We start from the raw sequence: 21,615 nt of genomic DNA, 5'->3' as shown, positions 1-21,615 counted from the left end.
AGAATTTTGGGGGAAACTTAACTATTACTCTTCATGGGGAAAAGTATTTTTTTTAAAGTTTATATTTGTTTAAGAAGAGATATTTAATGAAGATATTTTAATTCAGGCCTTCTATAATGCAAGAATCAGATGCAGGGAAATATGTTTAAATATTAAGCATGATATACTATTAAGACTTGAGACAATGCAAACCTTTGTTGCAGTCTATGTTTAATTAAGTAGGATTTAAATTATCTTATCGTCACAATTCATTGTGGAAGAATCAGTCCCACATTAAAGGATTGAAGTTTAGGATACTCACTTGAACTAGCAATAGAGTTTATTAAGTAAATAAAGGCTCTGACAAATTTAGATAGGATGTCTGTATTATTTCCATTGAATGATTTGGCTCTTTGCTTTTGTGCTTTTATTTTATGTGGTTGAAATTAAATATATATTTTATTTTATTTTTTAGCAAGAGAAAATAACAAAATATAATAAATATATATGTATGGGAACCCTGCATACATGAGAGAGTCAGAGACCTACATGCAGGAGAGGGTCAGAAATAGACAGGGGGATTGAGGTATAAAACATTCTGATCTAGGGATGAGGGAATGAGTCTTGGGGGCTTTAAAGGATCATTGCAGGATGTTGAGAGCTGATACTCAAGTAAATAAGTTTGCCCTGCCATGTAGGTGGGTCGAAATGGTTATCGCTGATGATCTCTTATGGACAAGGCCTCTAATTCAGATTCTTCTAGGTATTTGGCGGGGGGGGGGGGGGCAAGTTTCTCCTGAGCCTGTGGCTAAAGTTGCCTTTAGTTCAAAACAATCTACATACCATAGGGGCACATCTTGGGGTGACTCATCTGGACCCCCACAGTTCCCTCCTCCAGAATTTGGGTTGGTAGATTGTTCTGTAGATCATTAAACCAGTATGTGTCTTGAGAAATTTTCAGTTTAAGTTAACAGTTGTGTCTCATTTCAGGAGGTGGTGGTGATTCAGGTGGGCTCCCAGAGTTAAGCCCATCGTGCAAGCAGTCTGGTATTTAAAAGGCATCTTTATGAAAACAAAAGAAAACAAAGATTAATGATTGGAGCAGACTATATAATCTCGGTTTTTGAGTTCTGAAGGCAGGCAGTTGAAAAGATTTCTGGCTCGAAGCACCTTCAGGTGGAGTGAAGGCAGGCAGTGACAGTCTCAGTCTCCTGGGCTGCAGTTTGAATGTCTGGTGATCTTTCTGCAGCAGGCACAGAAATTGTCCATAGATGAGCTGTGGTTGTGATTTTTCTGAGGTTTGCATCAAGTTGTCCCACTTTAGTTTTCATGGCCTTGGAAAGAGAGCAGTGATAGTGCTTAATGATTCCAAGTCTAAGGGTGGGAAAATGAAAATGTTAGTGTGGAGGGTTGAGTTTTTAGGAAAACTAGAAAAATTCAGAGTCTAGTCCAGTTTATAGGTAGAAATTAAATATTTTTAAAAACTCAAAAGACAATGAACAGCACTAGAATCTAATTCACAAAGGTGTATTATGGTTTCTACTGAAACAATTTTTCTCTCTAAAATCACCTCCATCTTTACCAAAGGTCTAGCTGGTAACCAAATTAAGACTTAATTTATTTGTAAAATGAATCTAGTTTCAATAAACTTGGCCTAATTGTATAAGTCCAGCAAGAAAAGTAATTAACCACATAGGCTCTTTCAACTCTGCTTTGCTGGAATTTTCCAATAAGGACTCTTCCGACTGAGCTTAAAAAGACCTCTCAAGGCTAGGAAGCCAACCGGCATATTTGCCATCAGACTTCTGCAATACCCCTTCTCAAGGTACCCAACGTATCCTGAGGTTCTTTCCTTGAATCTGCTGGTGAGCAACCTTTGTTCCTTACCTGGAAAGACTACTGTGAATCATATAAGCAAGGTACCAAGCTGTTTTTCCAAGGGGCTTTTATTGGCTTCCAAAGTCAATTTTAATTCTTTAAAGCTTTCTGGTCACATCTGAGCCTGTGCATGTCTCTCAAATGTTACATTCCAGTCAAAGCCTTGTGTCCTCTTATAAAGAGAACTGATTCTTATTGAACTTATGCAAACCAACATATTGCCTTGAAAATAAAAATACTCATTGAGTTTCCAAAGTCTGGAGGGATCAATTAAAGAGAGAACAAAATGTTTCAATACTGCTTACAAAGGTGTAATTTTCTAACTTGCTCTAGGTCACAGGTACTTTAAAAGAAAGAAAAATATTCCTTATATGTGGAAAACAAGATTTTAAAAATCAGCATTTCAAATAAAAAGTCATAAAATTGTCACCCTTCTCATCTGTTCATTCAGTTCTGTGTAATTAAACTTGTTCTGCTTGAATCCACTTTTTCCATTAGTTCTCTCAACCTTGCCTGATAATTGAGGGTAATAGGGTCAGTCATAATTCCAAGAGCTTGCAAGTCCGTCCATTAAAGTTCCATGTGATTTGCTCAGTGAAGTGGCTGCCCCAATCACTAGAGATTTTGGAAGGTATACCCCAGGTGGGAAACATTTTCTAACAGTTTCTTTGCCACTGTGAGGGCATCAGCCTTGTGGCAGGGGAAAGCTTTAACACTTCCAGAATGAAGTCCAGCTTAAGTGTACTATGGTGGGTGAAGGAATGCAAAAACTTAAAACATACGGGGGAGCCAGGAAGAACCTAGTGGTCACCTTGGGTTCCCCGTAGCCCTGACTGTTCATTTAATTTTCCAGTCATTGTTTACCCATCTTAATTAAATATATTTTAATACTGACATTTTTAAAAGACATTGCAATTTATTTTCATTGAATATAAATTTTAGATAATGTACTTCTGACTTCCATTTTCCTAAATTCTTAGCTCCTATTTTTGTCTTCTTTTATTAAAGATGCTTGTGACAAAATGTGATGAGTTTTGCTTTTAGATTTATTTTGTAATTATGGTTTTTCTAACACTTTGTTAGTGTTCTCTCATTTCTCTTTTCTCCATGCTTAATTTTTCCTTTATGGTAAAAGATACAAATTTTAAAAATAATTTTAGCTTCATATTTCACTAACAGTGTATCATTCTCTAAAATTTGTTGAGTATACAACAGTGATGTATGATGCTGCTTCAAACATAAAAATAAGTGATATTAAATTATTGCTTGATAACTTCTATAGATTGAGATGATAGTAGTAGTTCCTTTACCCCTGGAAATGAATGTTCTGTGTTCCAAATATCTTTTAACTTTGTAAATTATTACAGTTTAACCTCAGAATTCTGTTAATGTTTTATGTGAATAATTTTGAAATTCTAGCCATTAGTTGCTGGTAGCTCACAACACTTTATGAAAGTTAATTATGACATGCTCAAAAACAAGTCTTCTTAAAATAGGTGGCAACAGTGCTTCATTTGTTGCTAGTTTTAATTAACTTGAATGCACCTAAGAATAAAGAAGAAGCTAGGAAAAGACCAGACTCCCTAGGCCTGCCCTTGGCTCTGGGATAGCTTTGTCAGGCATGCATCCATTCTGTCTGTTCTTAATTTACATGCAATTTCAGCAGAGCTTGATTTTTCTGACTTTTTAGATTATAAAAAGTTAGAACTAGATTAGAAACAGCAATAGTGTGCTTCTAGATTAGAGGTAGACTCTCAGGTTACTTTAAGGAGAAATAGCATTATTAACTTTTACATTTTTTTACTTTGTTTTCTTCTTACACAGAGCACATTTATAAATATAAAGTGTAATAAATGAAGTCTAAAAGGGAGTAGCTGGCAGGCTTCTAGCAAAGAATAAGATTAAATAAAAACTATATGAGGCAGATACAAATATTTAAAAATTACAGTAATCTTGGCCCATTTAGATATAGGACAAAACAGTTAACTTACCACCTGAAGTATTCTCCATGGTTTTAGAAGAGTTTTTAATGATTCCTAAGTAATGTATACAAGATTAAGTCAGTTATTATCCATAAAGAAGTAGGAGTGTGTAATGTACTAAAGAAAATCTTTTTAATTTAAAGGGAGTATGCTTCAGTGTTTATGAAATTTTCTTCATTTTCATAAATGGGATATTTAATATATTTAATGTAAATCTGTTTTCCTTTATTTTCCCATACTTTGTTTCTTTGCCCTCTTTTGCAGGTACTATAATAAAATAGAAATAAACTAACTTTGTTTACACTCATTTTGAATGTAAATAAAAATCTATCATATTCAAAGTAATTAATTTTTTCCCCAGGTGCTACAAAGTACACAGATAAAGACAATGGAGGAATGCTTGTATGGTCTCCATATCACAGTATTCCAGATACCAAATGTAAGTTTTCTGAAATTGAACATTTATGTCGATAGGGATCTATTAACCAATTCAAAATGCAATTTATATTTGTTTTTGGGTCTCTTAGCTTCTCATAAGAAAAAAGTTTGTCTTTGTTTTGTTTTTTTGATGGAGGTTTTTATATTAGAATGTTTTTCCTTTTGAAAGGTAGTGGGTTGATCATTCCAATTTGTGTCAGGCCCAGGAAGACAGAGGAAACCTAGGATCTGATGGCATTGCTGCTTAAATCCTCAAGCAGGGGAGGGAGTTACTATGTAGACATCTGCACAGGCTTTTCCTCAGTGTATGGAGATGTAAAGAAATGCCTTCAAACTTCAAAGAGCCCACTATCATTACCATTTTAAAGAGGAAAGGGGAAAGAACTGACTTCAGCAGCCATCAATCAGGTCATCTTTGTGCTCTCCATTTCTGGACGGAGACCTTCTGGATCATTGACCATGCACTTCTTGAATCATGGTGTGGCTTTAGACTTCAATGTGATGTAGCGGACCTGATCCTTTGCGGCACATCAGATATAGGAAACGTGCAGGTAACAAAACTAAGATCCCCATCCCTCCATTTAGTTATCATTGAATTTACTAAAAAAAAACCCCACTGAACAGCTTAATTCTAGCAGCTGTAAAATAAACTTGTCTTTTAAAAATATTTACTAAATCTTATAGCTGTCCCATGATGGTTTATTTAGTCCCACGAGTAATGATCATGTAATAGTCTAATTACCCTTATTGATGCAATAAGAGAACTAAAAATTGAAAACTGAGTAATATTCTGCATACCTGGTCATACTTCCTGTTTAAGCACTTTAGAGCACCAGCAAAAGGTCTAGCTGGTAATCTAGGAATTAAATGCTCTTGAGGCATTCTTAAACAAATACATGAAATTACGTTTGTTCTGGGACTGTATACTGAGAAACCCGAAAGAGAATGTTGGGTTTCTTTGGTTCAATCCTCATACGCAACGGTTTTCATTCATAAACTGAGTATCACGGTGTCATTGGCTTTTGCTGTTTTCACACTGTTTTTATACAGTGGTGTCTTTCTTAGCAAAGTGGTGAACAGAATTCAGAAAGCCACCATTTCCTGGTAGTATGATGCCCATGTGGCATATCCACCTGAAGGTCTAGGGCTATGCATTGGAATCACTTGCGGGAACTTTAAAAAATAAACTCTGTTGACATGTGGTCTCTATCAAACCAGTTCAATCAGAATTTTCAGAGGTGGAGCCTGGACTTACTTTTTATTTGTTTAAAGTTTATTATTATTACACTTTTAATCCTTACCCAAGGATATGTCTTTATTGGTTTTACAGAGAGAGGAAGGGAGAGGTTGAGAGAGAGCAGTATTGATGTGAGAGAGAAACATTGATCAGCTGCCTCCCAAGACCCTTCCATGCACCAGGCAATGCTCCAAACAACTGAGCCACACTGGCCAGGGCTGGACTTACTTTTTTTTTTTTTTAAATTTTAGAGAGAGGAAGAGAGAGAGGGAGAGAGAGAGAGAGGAGAGAGAAACACCAATCAGTTCCCTCGGGCGTGTGTCCCAACTGGGATTAAACCTGCAACCTGGGTATGTGCCCTGACCGGGAATCGAACCCGAGACCCTTTGGTGAGCAGGCCAGCACTCTAACAACTGAGCCACACCAGCCAGGGTTGGACTGACTTTTTAAAAGCTCCTCCATTTGACAAATCTCAGAGGGAAGGTGGGGGTGAGTGGGCGAGGGGGGAGGTTAACCAAAGAATTTAAATGCATAAATACATAACCCATGGACCCAGACAATAGTGTGGTGAAGGCTTGGAGTGGGGGGGGGGGTATGGGGTAGAAGGGGTTAATGGGGGAAAAAAGGGGACATCTGTAATTTTTTCAACAATAAAGATAAATTTTAAAAAAAGCTCCTCCACTGATTCTAATGCATAGCCAGGGTTAAGAACCACAAATTGATTGGTATTCTTTAGCCTTCTATTTATAGGACTATAAGACATTTTTGTTAAAATTAGTCAGCATATATTTAGACCTGTCATGTGTTTAAGTGCTATGGATTCTAAACAAAATATAATATTTTGGATTTCTTGTACCAAAAGCTTACAATCTTAGGGAGGTGTAATAATATCTATAAAAGATAGTTGTTATTCTAACAGCATTATTTTTATAATAAACATTCATATATTAATCTGTACTGTACTGACTAATAATGATAACAAGTTTTTAAAAAGTAATTAAAATGTGCTAGGTGCTATTCTGAACACTTTACATGTATTAACTCATTTAATCCTAAGAGGAAGGTACTATACTATTTTTATCACCATTTCCAATGAGGAAACTAAGGTACAAAAAGGTCAAGTTTAATTGCCTAAAGTTAAAACACTAGCAATAAGGCTGAGAATCAGGCTCAGGTAGACTAGCTGTTCGAGAATCAGAATTCTTAACTACTGCTTCTCAAAAATGTGCTAATATAATAACATAATATTAATATATATGGATCAAGAAGGACTATATAGACCTCACATAAAACAGTCTTGCTGAATGTGAAGTAGCAGACTTCTCAGCAATGAGGCCTTGAAATAGCCAGTGATCATCACTGGAGCTGTGCTTATCTAAATAATAGGAGGATGAGTGAAACTGGAATATTCAGACATCTTTTGTATAGCTAGCAGGAAATGCTGAAGAACATTTTAGGGATACTGAAGCATATCTAAATATGTTGTTACTATGTATAGCTGGCAAAATGGGAAGGTAAAGGCTTTGGGCCAACTCTAAATATGGTATGGGATCTTAAATAGCTAAGTGACTTCAAATAAAGACTGCAGCAGAAAAATCAAGAACTTATCTAATATTTTACAGTGTAATTAGGCTCTATTGGCTACTCACAGGTTGATTTTTTTTACATTCAAAAATAATTATAGTAATTGAATTGAATAGGTATATGCTATATGGTCATAGAAGTAATACTAAGTAAAATTTCAAACCAAGTGAACTTCTGATCCTGTTCATAGAACTAAAAGTCTTTTTTGTAACATTTCATGGGAAATGACTTTGGCTATTTTGTTACCCCTGGAATATAAATTCGTAAATTCTGCATTGTTAAAAAAAAAAACAAAAAAACCCCACCACCAACAACAACAAAAAACGTAGACCTGGGCAAATGAAGTAAAATAATTAATTATATTCCATTGTTTCATTCCAGTGGATGAATATATTGCAATTGCAAAGGAGAAACATGGCTACAATGTGGAACAGGTATGTAAAGAAACGTTTTAACATTAAGGCTTGCCTCAACATTTACAAATCCAAAGAACAACTCATGATCATTTCTGTCCTAAAAGTGCAGCAGCTCAACCAACTTTAGAGATAGTAAAAGTCCTAGCAAAGTCTTACCTTTGAACATGAAGGATTTTGCTTTCAAAAACATTTGTCTCAAGGGCTTGACCATTTTTCTTTAAATACTTGTTTCTTATTCTACTTTGAGTTTTAAAAGCATCTGAAAGCCTTTAGGATTGCTCTGCAAATGCTTATCCAAAAGGAAAAATTTTTGAGTACACGTAATTCTCTTTGACTTTTTAATCTAAAAGAATTTAACGTTAAACTTAAAGAAATATTTAAGACTTTTCAATTATGGATGAAATAATTCACAAAGAGTTTTTTAAAAATTAGATAACTTTAAAAGGAGATTTATGTGGCTTATGCTTTATTTATCTCTAGTAATAAGGGGATGAAGAACATGGAAAAATAAAAATGAAATAGAGATTTTTAAATTTCATTTCAACTAAGTATTAGATCGACCTTTATCAGAAGCAGTAGTAAAATAAATGAATTACCGGTAACCTGGATTATAAAGAGCTAACTCTATAGTCAGTAACATGGTTACATAATAAAATCTAAATGTAGTTATCTTTTTTGTGAATTTTGAAGCCCTTATTTATGTATTTTGTTTTTAGGCTTTGACTTTCTATTTGATATTTAAGAAAGTTAATACTTTAAAAGTGACTGCATGTATGTTCATTTTCATCTTCATTTTAAAAGAGTATTACCAAAGTATACAGAAATTAACTTAAAAACTCAATATTGAAAAAGTTGCTAAGTCTCTAAGGAAATAAAACTCTATCCCCTAAATGATATTCAGCACCTTAGTGTAAAGATAAGGGCCTACTGCTTCCTATAATAGAAGAGGAAATTGTGAACTCTTGGAAATAGTCCATTTCAGGCTTTCCTATGGTTTGCTAATAAAGTCATTGAAGTTATTAATATACCTCATAATAATTCTTCCTGTACATTATGATAATAAAGAACTTTAAAATATATATCTGATAGATTGTTATAATTGTAGTTGAGGTACTCTTACTTCTTAGGACTGTTTAGTCCCTGATATGTTTCTAAAAGGTTAAAACAAGCATTTCTCTACTAGGTATCGACTAAACAGTTCTAGTTTTGTGTTAGAATCGACGGTTTTCATTCAGTTGCTGGTTTACTGCATATTTTTCCTTTTAGCATATTTTTCTCTACACATTGACAGATGAATAAATGTGGGTTAAAAGTCTTGATATGAGCCTTCAGACCTGCGTTAGTAATTATAGTCACTCTCCTCAGCTAACCGTTTCTTAGATTCTGCAGCAGATATGGTATGTAAGAACATTCTCTATTCTGAGGCCCTGATTTAAAAGAAATAAATAAATGAGGTCTGCTACTTAGGCAACCCTGATTAAAAACCCCAAACTGTGAGTGTATCTTCAGTTGAAGTCATAGGCTTAAGATTTTAATGTAATTTGTGTTTAATTCTCTTAACTGTGATGGAACGTAAATCCATTAAAAACCAAAGGGGATTGATTTCTCTTCAAAGGCACTTGGCATGTTGTTCTGGCATAAACATAACATTGAGAAGTCCCTTGCTGATCTCCCTAATTTTACTCCCTTTCCGGATGAGTGGACAGTGGAAGATAAAGTCCTATTTGAACAAGCCTTTAGTTTTCATGGGAAGAGCTTTCACAGGATTCAACAAATGGTATGGTAATTTTGGTCTTACTGTGATTCATATCTGCATGATATCTTATGCTGATATTAAACACTTCCTAATTACTAATTAGAAAAAATGTCTTCCATTCATTTTAATTTTTTAAAATATTTTGGAAAAGGTTTATTTGCATACAGTCCTATTGTCTACAATCACTCTAATGCATGACAGTTACTTGCTATTTCATTGTGATAAATTAATTTTTATTATGACAAGTATACGTGTAATAGTATTGTTAAAAAAGTTTGTCATTCCAGGAGAAAAGTCGTAATTTCAATTTTATTTTTTAACATAAGGATTTTATTTTATAATTTATATTCCTTTGGCTCTGAAAATCAATTTTTAAATATTCAGTAATTCAATATTGCTTAGATGCTGTTGCCTTTTTTTTTAATGGAAGAAAATCGCTCTTTATTTCTAGCTCTTAAATTTTTAGTATTGTGCCAAAACAATATAAACCTGAGAAGTTGCTGCATTAAGCACTTTTAACCTGAATTGATAAAAACTGCATAGTGTTTGCAGATACATCAAAGTGTCTTCCATAATTGAAAAGAACATTTTTTGTTGTTTTTTTAATCCTCGCCTGAGGTTTTTTCCCCCCATTGATTGTTAGAGACTAACCACCTAGTCACACTTGCCGGGGCTCAAGACGAACATTTTTGACTGCGAGTGTGCATTCTTGTTTTCCTGTATGACAAATCAGTGCATGATCATTAGTCATTTTAATACCCAAAGAGTTTTATTTGGTAGCTAAAGTCTATTTGCATTATTTATCATTTTAAAACCTGGATTTAAAACAAAATGATTTTTAAAAAATCATTGTTAAGAATTGAATAGCTTTTCTTGAAAACATTGTGCTAACTGAAAGGAGCCAGACATAAAGGTCACATATTGTATGATTCCATTTATATGAAATGTTCAGAATAGGCAAATCCATAGAGATGAGGTTAAGGAGAGGAGGAGTGACTGCTAAAGGGGTAGGGTTTCTTTTTGAGGTTATGAAAATGTTGGGAATTTAGTTGCACATAGTAGTGAATATACTAAAAACCACTGACTTATACACTTTAAATTGGAGATTTTTTATGATAATGTGAATTATATATCAATAAAAAAATTCTAATTTACAAAGGGAAAAAATAATTGAGTAACTCTTTAAGGAAAACATATTAAATACAACTGTGCTGGGGACTTCTGAGGCCACTCTCACTGTGTTTGTGATATCTTCCTCCCCTCCCTCAGAACAAATTGGCATATTTATTCAGAAACGTCAGTGTCATAGGTATAATAGGTGTGGGTGGAGTGCTATGACTATAACACACTTTTTATTTATATAATTTATAAAGGTACTCATGAACGTTTTTTTTAAAATCTATGCCCTTGTTTGCTAAATATCAAAGAATATCAGAAATATTTATTCTGTTAATTGGAGTTTATGAATTAAACTTGCTAATATTAACATGATTTTTTTTTTTTTAAGCTTCCAGATAAGACTATTGCTAGCCTTGTAAAATATTACTATTCCTGGAAAAAAACTCGATCTAGGACAAGCTTGATGGATCGCCAGGCTCGGAAACTAGCCAATAGACATAATCAGGGTGACAGGTAGGTTAGATGCCTTTATATAGTTACTGTATTGGATTGATTACATTTCCTAAGGCAGAAAAATCATCGCAACACTGTAAGTACTTCTTTCTGCTCTGATAGGAAGGGCTGTGTAATCAAAAACCTTAATTATAAGAACTCTCTTCAACTCTTAACTGTTAATCGTGGCCAGCAAACTTTGCAGCTGAGTTATATTTGAGCTGTGTTTGACTGTGATCACAAATGCTTCCTTTTAGTATTGATATATTTAATACTAATAAGTAAATTCTCTAGAAGATGCTCTTTCCACAATTACCTGAGTAACTGAAGTCCACGTTACTGTAGCTGTATCTTTATGGCAGTATAAAATAATTTTGCCTACTGGTTTTTGTGTTTATTTTCTAATGAGAGAACTGAAATGATAAGTATGATATCAAATTAATATATGTGTTCACTTTCCCAAATGGTAATTCTTTCTAAATATCTTTCCTGTTGGGTCTCTTTTTTCTATAGCTAGAAATGTTTGCTAAAATGATTCTGTATACCCTAAATGTTTCTAAACACTACAGAAATCTAAATTATAAAAGCTCCTCTCTCCAAGGCAGCTCTTGTTCTGTTAGGGAATATTTAGTAAAATTATTAGCAAGGTATATTACCATTTGATAAGAGCACTGGAAAAGAATAAAAAGAAAGGCATTAAGTTCACTAATCTCCATCTCTTCCCAGTGACGATGATGTGGAAGAAACACACCCAATGGATGGAAACGATAGTGACTATGATCCCAAAAAGGAAGCCAAGAAAGAGGTAATGGCTACCGTTAGAGCGCTGGCAGTTCCACACGTCCACTCAGAAAGAAGGAAGGCCACTTCATGTTAAGAAAAATGTTTTTACATAATGACTTAGAAGGTTGTAAATTCCAATAATAATTAGAGTTTTTTGGGAAAGCGTGAACATCTAGAACTCCAATTAGCCAGTAGTTTAAGTAATTTTGGGGTTATCACAACCACTCAGAAGTATCAAAAGCCCTGTCGCAATCTCTGCTTTTTAATCCATAGAAAGGAAATAAAATACCCTCAGATGTATTTGGCGTAAAATTAAGCTTTCTGGTTGTTACCCAATTTTTTATTTTTTAAAACAATTTTTATTTTATTGATTTTAGGGGGAGAGGAAAGGAGAGAGAGAGAAACATTGGTCTGTTCCACCTATTTATGCGCTCATTGATTGATTCCTCTGTGTGCCCTGACCGGGGATCCAACAGCAACCTTGGCTTATCGGGATGACACTCTGACCAACTGAGCTACCTGGCCAGGGCCTACCCATTTTTCTTGAAAACGTTTGATGTTGTTGTTGCATATTGTACCAAATTAGAAATGAGTAGCAGGTATACTGACAGCAGTGAAAATCAAAATCTACCTCAGAGGAAGAGGTGGAAGAATCCCCAACTAGCAAAGCACACGTATTCCTCAATGTAATGACAATCACGAGGACTTGAAGTCATTAAGAACAGGCTAAACTGATACACATACTCATTTATTAAGGCAGGGAATTACATAAGTGTAAAAAGTAGACCCAATGTTGATGTGTAAAGGCTTATGAGGTACAAGCAGCTGTGGAATAGTGAAAATAACATTGAAATTGGAGAGACAAAACATGACCTCATCCAACTGAATGACTCTTACTCCTTTTAAGGAACTCAGGGGCCGTAACCCATTCTAGCCATTGTCATCATCTTAAACTCTTTCATCAGTGAAATTGTGAAAATCCTATTCTTACCTCCAGTTGATATTTTACTGTGTTAATATTGCAAAATCGTCTTACAGTTACTCATCCCTTTATTTTTCTCCAAATCTGACCTGTTTCCCTGAGCCTAATGATCAGCTACTTAAATTGTTTTCTTTCCAGTATCTTTCACCCTCCCTCATCCTTCTACTATACCTTCCCTAATCCTATCAACCTACAAAACTGGATCAGTCAGCAGGAGAAAATGGCACAGTCATATAAATTCTTGCTACTTACAAAAAGTAGTTTTCAATCTCAGTGTAGTCCTTAGCACCTCTCAGTTTTTAACCTCTTAAGCCTCAGTTTTTTCCATTGGTAAAATAAAAATAATAGGATTGTTTTGAGAATCAAATATGTGTAAAAGCACTTAGTACTCAGTACATAGTAAATTTTTAATAAAAGTTGCTGTTGTTCTGTAATCTGAGCAACTATTTTGGACATTTATTCCTTTCTACACATCACCTACTACCTCTCACTCCCCTCAAAATCTTGGCAGATAACTTCACCTTCTACTTCATGGACAAAATATTAAGCAGGAACTCCCTTAAATTCCAGTCTTTCCCCTAACCTCTGTTCTACCACAATACCGTTTTCATCTGAGTGTATTTATACTTAGAACATTATACTAAAATATTGTATTTTGCCCACTAAGCTGTGAAGTCTCTGAAGGCAGGGTCTGAGTACATCTCATACCCCTTAGCACTTTACACAGTACTCATTGTTTACTTCCTTGCCAATATTTGATATGATTAGACTTTTAAAATGTTACAGCTCTGGTAACATGAAATGATATTCAGTAATGTCTACTGAATGAACAGTCTGTGCCTGAATGCCTCTCTCACAGAAAGAAAGGTTCCTTCCCTTGTTCTGTATAATTTCACTGCTTGTTCGAGCCTGTTTATCCCTTCCTATCGCCTCTAGGACTTTTCCCATCAGTCATTCCTTCTCTGTGCCATATATTTACCCTTTTCAGTACAGCCCAAAAGTATGCACAGGTCTCCCATTTAAAAACATAACTATCTCTCAACCAGTCTGGAAAACAAACCACTCCTTAGCACTCTTGAGTTAGCCTCAGTCAGGCTTCTTCTGTCCCTTCCCTTCCCTGACTGTTGAGAGGTCATCAGTGACCGCCTAACTGCCACATGAGGGGTTAAAGACTATTCTTTGTATTCTACTTACACTTTTTGTCATTTCATGTTATTGACACCTCCTCCCCCCTTCTTCCTGAAAATCTCTTGACTGTAACACCCTTCTCTGATTTCCTGTCTACCTTTTAAACTGTTGTGTTTCAGTTTTAGTGGTTCCCCCTTTCACTCACTCTACTCATTTTGTTGTTACTTTTCATATTCTCTCAGGTAACTATAAATTTTGCCCTTCCTCTTTGTTCTTCTGTTCGCCTTATTTTTAGGTTCTCAGCTCTGAATTACTTCATCTTACCTCCATGCCGCCAGACTCTACACCACACCTTCCAGTCCATTCTTTACCCTGTTGCCAAAGCAGTCTTTTTAACAACCAAATTTATTGCTTGAAATCTTAGTTTTGTTGGGGTTAGGCACCAAGGTTGACAGTTGTTATTTGAAGATTACTGTTCTCCTGATTCTGATTTCTGTCATTGCTGCAGAGACGTCTGCTGTCAGGCTAGTTATCCTTTTGGAGGTACTTTTTCATCTCTGTCGACTTTTATGATCTCTTCTTTGTCTTTAGTGTTCTGTAGTTTCACTTCGATGTATCTGAGTATGGATTTCTTTTTTAAACTTGCTTTGGATTCATTGTAATTTTCTGAATCCTAGGTCTTCTTAAGTTGTATAAAATTATCATTTGTTGCCTCTGAATATTGCTTGCCCCTCATTCTCTCTCTCCTTTTCTTCGGGAATCCCTTTAGAAATATAATGGACTTTCATTTGTCTCTTAACCACTCATATTGTGCATCATTCTGTCTTTCCATGTTTCTATACTACATTGTGGCTGTTTTTCTCATGTGTACATTCTAAGCCAACAGTTTTGTTTTTTCAGTTCTTTTATTTCTCTTTTTTTTAATCCTCACCCATGGATATGTTTTCATTGATTTTTAGAGACAGGGGGGTGGAGAGGGGAGAGAGAGAGTAAAACATCAGTGGAGAGAGAAACGTCGATTGGTTGCCTCCCGTACATGCTCCAACCGGGAATTGAACCCACAACCTTTTGTCTTTTAGTGTACGGACAGGCCCTTTTTTGTTGTTGCTTTTAGTGATTTGAGAGACAGGCAGGGAAAGAGAGAGAAATACCGAGTTGTCATTCCACTTATTTATGCATCATTGGTTGCTGCTTGTATGTGCCCTGACCAGAGATCGAACCGACAACTTTTGTGTATTGGGACAATGCTCTCACCAACTGAGCCACCTGGCCAGGGCCTGATTTTGATTTCTTTGTACACATATAACATTTATTGTGTTATTTTTATTTAGTGATGCTAGTATCTGCAGTCTTTGCAGGTATAATTCTGTTTTGTTATTGTTAATCTTCCCCTGAGTATATTTTTTTCCCCATTGATTTTTAGAGAGTGGGAGGGAGGAAGAGAGAGAAAGAGAGAATGAGAATCATCAGTGTGAGAGAGACACATTGATTGGTTGCCTCCTGCATGCACCCCGACCAGGGCCGGGGATCGAACCGGCAACCCAGGGACGTGCCCTTGACTGGGAATGGAACCTGAGACCCTTTGTTGCTGGGGCCGATGCTCTAACCACTGAGCACACCGGCCAGGGCAAAGGTATAATTCTATTGTTTGCTTCTCTGTCTCTCACTCACAGGACTTCTGTAAATTTATAGCTGTGATCTCATTTTCCTTGGAGCATATTTGAGAAAAACTTTGAGACCTGGGTTTAAAGTGCATTTTTCTAGAGACTGTTTGCATTTGCTTCTGCTAAGTGTCTGAAAGCCCACAATCCTGAGACACTTAAAATTTTTTATTTTGGGTTTTTCAGGCTAGACAGGTCATAAAAATTTAGTCCTCAAACCTGCTTGAATGTAGGCCTATGGTTGGGGATTCTCAGGGAGACTTGTTTTGGTTTCTTTTCCATTTAGCCAATGATAAGATAGACATGACCCCCTTTAATCATCCTCTGCTTCTGCAGGACGGGCATTTTTTTCTGGTTGCACAATGATGAGGTCCCTTCCAGAGCCCTGGCTTTATCTCCTGTGCCCGCGGTCCACTGAAGCCTGGGCTGTGGGCAGATGCCAACTCCTGCATACTCTTACCCCTCTGGAGTCCTGCTTTCTCAGCATTTCTGGTCTCTGAGGAATTTCCTCACTTCCCTACCAGCTCAGAAATGAATTTTAAAAGACTTTTTTTTAAAAAAGTATTTGATCCAACAGTTTTAGGAGTGCTGTACTAGGAGGTGTTTCCCTGAACATCAAGTCTGCCATGTGTGACTTTGAGTTGGATTTTAAGCAACGAAGTGGATTTTGCTTTATTATATAATTGTTTTATAACTTTTGCTCACAGTTCATTTTCTAAAGAATTGGATTATTAAGTCTGTTCTGTGAAACAGCCTTCAACCTAATGGACACAGTTTCTAATGGATTTCTGTCTCAAAAGCACAAAATAACATATTTTTATATCACACTCTAAGAATATTGCAGGTAATAACGAAACCCTCCTTCATTCACGGTCATCATCATCAGAAATTTCTTACTGTCTTCCAAAATGCAAATTTACATATTGTTTTATTCACAGATGACTAGATTGAAAGTTTAGAAATGTCATGATTAGGGTAATTGTTTGTTTTTTAACCTTTAGTTAGAGGCGTACTTCTCTTTCAACAACTCTAAAGTGAGAGTGAAAAGTTACCTTGTTGTACCAGCTGTCTAATCTACCACTTCTCATAATTCCTGCTTTGCCCCTTTTCTTACTTTCTTATAAAAACTTTGTACTTAATGTGAATAGCATTTCCCCCCCTTTATTGCTTAGGGAAATTATATCCCCTCTGGAAGCAAACAGGAATAGTTTAGGGTCCAACTTATTTTTTCTTTTGTTCAGAGTCCTCTGGGTGTAGAAATCAAACATTTTATTGAGTGGATTAATCAGGAATACATTATGTTGTATGCTTATTTTCCCCCATTTGGTGAGCTGTGTGTGTGTGTGTGTTTGAACTCATACATAATCTGATTGCTTAGAAGTGTTTTTCTAGATGTACTTACTCCAGCAGGTACCTCTATTAGTAATAGACAGTTTTCAACTTTTACATGTTAAAAACTAAACGACCAGTTATTCTATCTTTATTTTTCTAGGGTAATACTGAACAACCTGTCCAAACTAGCAAGATTGGACTTGGAAGGAGAGAGTACCAGAGTTTACAACATCGCCACCATTCCCAGCGTTCTAAGTGCCGTCCACCTAAGGGCATGTATTTAACCCAGGAAGATGTGGTAGCTGTTTCCTGTAGTCCCAATGCAGCCAACACCATCCTGAGGCAACTGGACATGGAGTTGATCTCATTAAAACGTCAGGTAGTTTATAAAAGTTACAGTTTTAATGATTCTGTCCCTTTCGCTTATCCACTTTACCTCAGTAAACAAAATGTTGTAGATTTTTCTCAGTGACCCATTTACATAAGCTTCATTCTTTAAAATTTACCTTGTTTCCAAATTGTAAGATACTTCTGTCAGTTCTAGGTTTGAATCCCAGCATTGCTACCTGTCAGCTCCGGGATCTTGGGAAATACTAGAATCTCTCTCCACTTCAGTTTTATATCTGTGAGGTGGGGGTAATAATCATACTACTCCGACAGGCTGTTGGGAATTGTTTGAGATGATGCATGTAGATTGCTTAGCAGTGTTTGGCACATTGGAAGGCTCAATAGTGGCTACTCTCTTCATCGTCATCATTAGCACCAGCAGTAGTAGCAGTAGTATTGTAAGAGTATCGTCATCATAATCCAGTAGTGGTTAAGCACCAGGATTCAGACTCAGTGAGCCCAGGTTCTAACCCTGGTTACACCATCTACCTCCTGTGTAACCTTAGGGAGCTGCTCAACTTCTCTTAACTTCAGTTTCTTCATCTTGAAATGTGGATAGTCACGTGATGGTTGAGAGGAATTAAACAAGATAACGTATCATAAGTCCCTAAGACAGTGCCTAGCACAAAGCAAGTACTCAGTGAATGGTGGTTAGGTCTCTGGCCTTTCTCAGTCTTCTTTTCCCTTTGTTGTTTGTTTGTTTCTGTTATTGTTTAACCCTCGGGTCTAGTTACTCTTCTAAGTCTGTCCTTTCTTGGACAGCCAACCTTACACTATGTGGTAGTGACTTCTGAATCAACTTCTCAAGCTGTCACATTTCTCCCAAGCTCTGTAGCTGTATTTCCAGCTACCTGCTGGACATTTCATCTAACCCCCGAAAGGTTTTTTTTCTCCGTTTGCTGTCTGTTGAAAACATCAGAATCATCATTGATTCATCTCTCACCAGTGTCATTGCCCCAACACACACATATCAAGTGGTAACCAAGTTATGTGAGTTTTATCTCTGAAATTCCCTTTAAATCAAACCCCTCATTTTTAATCCCATCTCTGCTACCCTTGTGCAGGCCCTCACCCCTCTTGCCTGACAATAATTGTCTTGTTGATTCTCCTTGCTCAGTGTGTGACAGGGAGCACCAACAATGATGCTTAACATAAAAAACACCTAACAAATATTATTCACCCTCATCATTGTTATTGGAATAATTGTTATTGATCAAAACATTATGGCAATGAAAAATAGTGATGGATTTTAATTCCTATATATCAGTTATCTTTGGTTATAAGAGACATTATTAAAAGATATGCAATAATCATGATTTGTGTACTCTGTCTATTAATCTATTACATAGATTATATGTATATAAGTGGATGTGTATATAAATTGAATGAGTGGAATATCACACCCTAGGTGTGATAAGTGTCTATCCGCCTGAAACAAAATTTAAGAGGGTTTGTACATACCCGTTTCATTTATTGAGTACTCAGAAATTCACTTAAGTACGGTTCTGATTCATGTTTTGGGTTATCTTTATTTAAGGTTCAGAATGCTAAGCAAGTAAACAGTGCACTTAAACAGAAAATGGAAGGGGGAATTGACGAATTCAAACCTCCTGAGGTACGTTATTGAAGAATATATGTGACTGAGTATGGTGAAGCCTTTTTCTTTGAGTTATCCAGTGTCCAGCTACTCTTTTGGTCACATGTGTTAATACTTTGAAGGTTTAAGGTTTTATAATATGGATAATTTGTTATGTGTATTTTGTCATTTAGATAGTCTTTTGAGACTTGGCTAATGATTTAAGTTAAATCATTTCTTTCCTTTCTGCCTTTAGCAATTCCTGTCAAGCAAAGTAATTAGGAAATACAGCTATACGAGTAGGCCCAGTGCCTGTGAAACTAGAAGGTTATTGATGAGCAAGACAGTACATTCCTGGGCCTGCAGCAGTGTTCACTCAAAGTCCTTTTCTGCTTGTGTGAATTGGTAACACAGCAAGAAAAATATCACCAAATATAGAGCTCATTTTAACAAATTTTAATTTTAATTTAAGATATTTGTCTTTTGGCTGAGATTTCCAATTAGGATTTTAGTATGCAAACTTACATTCTTGTACTTATAGCCCTGAGGATATGAAATCTAAAAGCAATATATAAATTGACCATTTTCCCAAATCTTGCTTGTATTTCAACTCAGACTTACTGTTTTGCTATTTGTGATAATTATAGGTGTTAAATGCCCATAAGGCCCAATCAAGTCTTTTAACAGAGCTTCTATTATAAAATCTTTTTTTCTCTTTTTTTTTTAAGACTCCTGTGTTATGCTTCATATCCTGGACTTGCCTTTCTGTTTATGTAATAATCAAATAATTTTATTTGGTCCTAATGGAACATACCCCACCACTAAATCACAGGTTGAAATATCTACAAATGAAGTATGTGTGACGGGCTGGGTTGAGGCAGAAGAGTGCTTCAGAACTAATGCACCCTATGCCATATTACTCATTACAGTCTTTCAGAAGACAGAATCATGAGGAAGTTGTTTTTGTTTGTTTTGAATAATCTCTTTCAGGGTTGGGAAATGGAAAAGAATGAAATATACATAGACTAATGTTCCAAACCCACAGGTAAACTGACACACATTCTGGTGACATTTATTTATTTAAAGACAGTGTGATACCAAGAATACTACTGTACTTTTTATATTATTGCAACCAAAAAAATTTTGTATTGAAATTATTTTAATTCCTTATTTAATTATGCATTAAAATGCATAAGAGCAAAAAACTTAAAATGCCTGTAATTTAAAAATATAACTTAATAATTAAATTTAAAAATGCAGCAGATGTTGAAAACATTATGGGATACCATGAAGAACTTGATGCCAATATGTTTGAAAATTTAAACAAAACTTCGAAATTCCTAGGAAAAAGATGTCTTACCAAAATTATCTTGAAAAGGAAGAAAACCTGAGTAATTTACAATCGTTAAATAAAAGGAAAGAAAAATCAACATTTTTCTCAGAGGAAAACACCACGCCCAAACAATTTTACAGAAAAAGTCTACCAAATTTTCAAGGAAATGATCTTTCTAATGTCAAATTTTCCAGAAAAGTGTGGGACCGCCTCACTCATTAACATCGTATGAAGAAAGATGGGCAAGCATAGTAGCCCTTACAACTTGCCTACATGCTGCCTCATTTGAGGCTCACAGAACTTCAGGTAGATGAAGCAAATACTAGTGTTTTACACAGGAAACGGCCTCAGAGAGAGTAACTCTGAGGCTCATGTCTAGTAACTAGTGAGCCTCCAGCTATATTTCAGATTCTTAGAGTCCAGTGGAGTCCTAGATTAATACCATGCTGCTTCTTACTTTTGGCGGTTTTCATGTAACAGCAAAATCGTATCATACTTTCTCCCATTTAAATGCATTTACTGAGTTAGAAGTTATTAAACATTTGTTATATCTTTTGGTTTATCGTAAAAATAAATCAAAATGAGACAACCACCGTCTTAACTCTCTACCATTCGTACATTGAAGTTTGAATATTACTTTGAGGTTGATTTATTAAACTCATATAACTTGAAAATGCATATATGTTTTATCATCTAGAAAATGCCCAACGTACATTTATCGTATCATTCCTTTTGTTTTACGAGGAAGAGCAAACTGAATAGATATACATATTTCAAAATACTAGATTTACAGTCATAGTAAAGACCTTGAAAAATCATGTAATCTATCCCCTTATCTTTAGCTTGGGTAATACCTAACCTGAAGAATTTCTAACCTTAAGAATTTTGCTCACTTTTGGAACAATAGGCTACTAAATGACGTAACTCAACTGGAAGTTAACAGTTACTAAAATGCTTTACTTATTCATTTGGTTGTATTCTTTTCATTTTGGGAAAATTTTGATGAAGAAAGCTCATACTTCGGTAAATATGTATCGATCACTTATTTCATACAAGGCACTTTGTTAGGCCCTCTGGAAAGTGTGTGTTTGGGAAAGGAGGGATGAATAAAACTGAGGAAGAGATGGATTTTTCCATCCGCTTTAAAAAAAAAAAAGAAAAGTTGCAGTCTAGATGTTACAGGAGATACTGATGAAAGTTATATAGATTTATAAGTGAAGTGTTACAGGAAAATAAGTCATTAATTCGTTCTGCCTAGGAACATCAGGGAATGCTTCCCAGAGGGGGGTGTTTCAGCTGAGGTTCATGGGATTTTTGCACATACAAAAAGGGCAGGCAGAGGGAATCATATGAACAGTGGCTTGGTGTTGAGCAGCACATTAAAAATATAAATCCACCGGGAGAAAATAAAAGCATTTTTAAAAACCATCCCCAGGTATCCCCTGAGCACTTCTTATGTGCTCATATTGTGCTAATTACTGTTGAGGATTCAGTGGAGTGCAAACCATTCTTTTCTCGAGTAGTTTATTGTCTACTTGGGTAGGCAGACTTG

The 21,615-nt window shown here is 35.6% G+C and overlaps 1 protein-coding gene across 7 annotated transcripts in view; it reads left to right on the top strand.

Annotated features, from left to right (window-relative positions):
* The window catches only part of RCOR3 (REST corepressor 3), a 42,719-nt gene that overhangs the window by 5,103 nt on the left and 16,001 nt on the right, over positions 1 to 21,615 (top strand). For 6 of the 7 annotated variants that reach the window (XR_013997663.1, XR_013997664.1, XM_081120814.1 and 3 more), the window contains exons 3-9: positions 4,201 to 4,278; positions 7,480 to 7,532; positions 9,130 to 9,291; positions 10,778 to 10,902; positions 11,608 to 11,686; positions 16,928 to 17,146; positions 18,692 to 18,769. Coding sequence is in view for 5 of the 7 variants with exons in the window: in XM_081120814.1 (XP_080976940.1) it covers positions 4,201 to 4,278; positions 7,480 to 7,532; positions 9,130 to 9,291; positions 10,778 to 10,902; positions 11,608 to 11,686; positions 16,928 to 17,146; positions 18,692 to 18,769 (794 nt within the window). In the remaining 2 variants the exon portion in view is untranslated. Of the gene's footprint in view, positions 1 to 4,200; positions 4,279 to 4,645; positions 4,829 to 7,479; positions 7,533 to 9,129; positions 9,292 to 10,777; positions 10,903 to 11,607; positions 11,687 to 16,927; positions 17,147 to 18,691; positions 18,770 to 21,615 lie in introns of those variants that run through there. The other variant, XM_081120816.1, reaches the window with a different exon arrangement.

Source organism: Miniopterus schreibersii (assembly GCF_964146895.1).
Source record: "Miniopterus schreibersii genome assembly, chromosome: 19".
Taxonomy (NCBI): Eukaryota; Metazoa; Chordata; class Mammalia; order Chiroptera; family Miniopteridae; genus Miniopterus; species Miniopterus schreibersii.
This window is presented reverse-complemented; position numbering and strand designations above follow the sequence as displayed.